The 3,207-nt window shown below is 40.7% G+C and overlaps 1 protein-coding gene across 1 annotated transcript; it reads right to left on the bottom strand.

Annotated features, from left to right (window-relative positions):
* Positions 1-402: 402 nt before the first annotated feature.
* LOC129770786 (uncharacterized) lies at positions 403-1,787 on the bottom strand. Its single transcript, XM_055773862.1, has 2 exons — positions 1,443-1,787; positions 403-1,387 (listed from the first exon to the last, which is right to left on the bottom strand). The coding sequence occupies exons 1-2, from the start codon at positions 1,767-1,769 to the stop codon at positions 410-412; spliced, it is 1,305 nt and encodes a 434-aa protein (XP_055629837.1). The 5' UTR covers positions 1,770-1,787; the 3' UTR covers positions 403-409.
* Between the last annotated feature and the right edge of the window lie 1,420 nt (positions 1,788-3,207).

The raw sequence follows: 3,207 nt of genomic DNA on the forward strand, positions 1-3,207 counted from the left end.
GTGGTCGGTGGCTAACCGTAAAAAAGAAGAGCAAGAAGCGCTCTATCTGGATCGTAGATTTTTCAAGAGTACTCTACAGACACTCCTTTGACTGATATTTCCGTATTTCCCTCGTTTATTCCGATTTCGATATGAGACTTTCGAAGCCGATCGAATATTTTGCCTGCAACGAAATGGTGATTTAAGGCTCATAGAACACATTCTTCGAGGTTTATCGTATCGATCTGACTCCTGACATGCATGTTTAATTTGAAATTGTTATCACGAGTCATTTGTCAACCTACAACGATAGTTAAAGTAAAATTATTCGTAGTCAGTAAATTGACGACAATTTGTCGTCCGTAATTCATGAACACATTATGCGAGAGATGGGTTTAGTCAAAATCTGGAGTCGCTCGGAAAATCTTTATTATTCATTCGGTGGTTCCGCTTCTTGATTTGCATCATCTATGTAATCAAGTTTCACATCCATCAACTCTCCATTGGTAGATGACTTTCTTAGTAGAAAGTTCACTTTGGACGCTTGCTCCGACTCGATTCTGGACACACTATTATGATCCGCTGCCATTGCTGTTTGGGATACACTATGCCCTCCAGAGTATGAGGGCTCATGGCCCGACAATGTCTGGTTCTCCAGCTCGTATACAGCCAGCATTGCAGACGCTATGCAACCTCTAATTACCCCTTCCACAATATTAAATGTCTCATCGTCCGCAACCAACTCTTCTACCTCTTCAGTTACTTCTTCCTCGTTTTCGCTCTTTTTGGAACGCTTAGTTGGATCCTCAAACACACTCGATGCTGCAGATAACCGTTTATCAACTTCCTCCGGACGCTCGAAGGTGACATCACTGGCTTGCATAATCTTCCACATCCACAGGGCCATTTTGTCGGCTAGCTCCCAATAGTATTGATCCAATTCCATTTTACTGCTGCGTTCGGGTGCTTTCACTCTAATCACTTGACAAATTCGGGTCAGTATAACTTCGGACGCAAACGCAAGCTCGTTTTCCAAATTTGGTTTTTCGTTATTCAAGAAATAATTTCTAGTCAAGCGATACACTTTTTCCATCACTCCCCGGAGATAGTCAAGCTCTAGTCGCACGATTCTCTTCTTAAGGACTCTCGCTTGTTTCTGGCGATAGCGTAACCATTTTTTCTCATCTCGACGCTGCTGCCGAGCGAATTGTTGCGCCTCCGGTATGGTTAGGTAGTCGCGAGCATTCAAACGTTGCGTTATTCGTTCCATCTGGTGCGATTTGAGACGAGCTCCATGAAGGTTGATGGTATCCCTCACGGCGTATGCTTTGGGTTGGGCGAGGGTTTTTATATGATTTGTGGCAGCAGGAATAGTTTTAATTACCACACGTGGGTGCTCTGGTTTCGGCTATGAGGAGAGGTTTTTAATACTACCAACAGTGTTACTGTTGCATCACACTCACCTTCACACGGGGCATTGCCAGCAATCTTATGTGTTCGTTCGTACTCAAGATATCCCTATCGATAATGATGCTTTCGTTATGGTGACATCCTCGGAATCTAGGAGGACCGGGAAAAACTATCTTAGCTATTCTTGATTTTGTTGCATCTATGGGTTTCCGGTTTTTGCGTTTAGCCTTTCGTTTGCGTTGCTTCAGTTCCTTGATGCCACGTTTGATTTCGGCCTCTATAGATGGTGGCTCTTCCGGAAACAAATCCGGGTAGAGTACCACTTCTGTTGATTTATCGAGTACAACAAGCTTACTTGAATTTGTACGGGATTCTTCCATGATTCTGGGACAAATGTTTCCGATGAAATATCAATTGTTAATGTGTGCCAAGAGCTTGCTTTGACCAATTTGAAAATAGAATGAAAAGATTAAGACGGTGTTTGATTTGTTGGTAGATTATCATTTTCTGAGGGTTGATACAAATGAGCTCTGAAATGAGGAAATCAAAATGTATGTAGTGTATGTATGTAATATTGGAAACTATTGGCCGTATGTATCGTACGTAAAAATGACTTTTTGCAGTGTTTATGTATGTCCATCGGCTATTCATTATCCAATCTTCAGAAATCTTGTAAAATTTTTTGTACATTTTGTAGACGCTTCTTGTAGACGCAAAACAAGGACGAAAATTGTACAAATCGTGCTATTCTAATTCAAGTGTAATTGTCGCGTACTACTTCTAATTGGACTTATCAAAACCATTATTGTCGGTCAAGTGCAGTTTCTCATATTATTGCTCTTCAAACGACACGTTTCCAAGAGCCGTTTTACGCAACCTGTACTTAAGAAAAAAGAGTAGCTCACATGGCCGAGTGATAATCATCACATATGAGAGCTTCAATCAATATTTCTGATTCGGTTGGGTGGTTTTACCAGGTGTACAAATATGAAACCGGTATTTTTTGGAAGAGAAGACACATTTGTTGCTTAAAATTTAAAAACGCTATTTTTCTATGTATTTTTTATAGATAGCTATATATTAGGGTGCATGCATGCATGTATGGGAAAAAATCGACCCTAATATTTCGACCTATACAAAATGTTCATCACCTCGAAAAAAACACCCTCTGGCAATTTGTGGATGCCACGCTTAAAGAACTGTTTCTCTTCAGAAGCAAACCAAGCCAGTAATCGTAATTTTGGTGAGAATTGGAGCGCTGCTCAGCAAGTGCATGTTCCATCGATGCCAATAGATGTTGAAAATGTTTGGCAGAATGGAAGTCGAGAGAAGAAATTTGATTTTGGATTTCCACATTAAAAACTACATACATAAATCATGAGAGCACTGGAAGTAGCTAAATCAACCGTGTATGATGTGCTGAATCGTTTCCGTGACCGTACGACTGTTGTTCGGATGGAACAGAGGACTCTGAGGTTGAAGGTATTGTGGACTTAGGACTTTCGGACTACGACATCGAAAATAAAGTAGTAGGGTCTGAGCCTAGATGCACGGGCGGAAACTTGACATAGAACTTTGAGGCGATTTTGTAACTGTTCAGAAATCCGCAAATTCGCATTCAATAATCCGAATGATGGCTCTAGAAAAACCATTTGTTATATGAAGTTATACACCCTTATCATAGTTTTCGAACGAATAGGAAACGTACGCAAATCCCATCCTTGTTTTCGTACGAGCCATTCGTCGTATTTTCAATTTACAGTCGTACTAGATCAAGTTATTGGTATACTACATTATCGACATCGTTGACAGTTAGGA

This window comes from Toxorhynchites rutilus, chromosome 2 (genome assembly GCF_029784135.1).
Source record: "Toxorhynchites rutilus septentrionalis strain SRP chromosome 2, ASM2978413v1, whole genome shotgun sequence".
NCBI lineage: Eukaryota > Metazoa > Arthropoda > Insecta > Diptera > Culicidae > Toxorhynchites > Toxorhynchites rutilus.

Coding starts and splice junctions, on each gene's coding strand:
- LOC129770786 (XM_055773862.1), bottom strand. CDS start 1,769: ATGGAAGAATCCCGTACAAATTCAAGTAAGCTTGTTGTACTCGATAAA. Junction 1,388..1,442: donor TGGCAATGCCCCGTGTGAAG/GTGAGTGTGATG, acceptor CTCTCCTCATAG/CCGAAACCAGAGCACCCACG.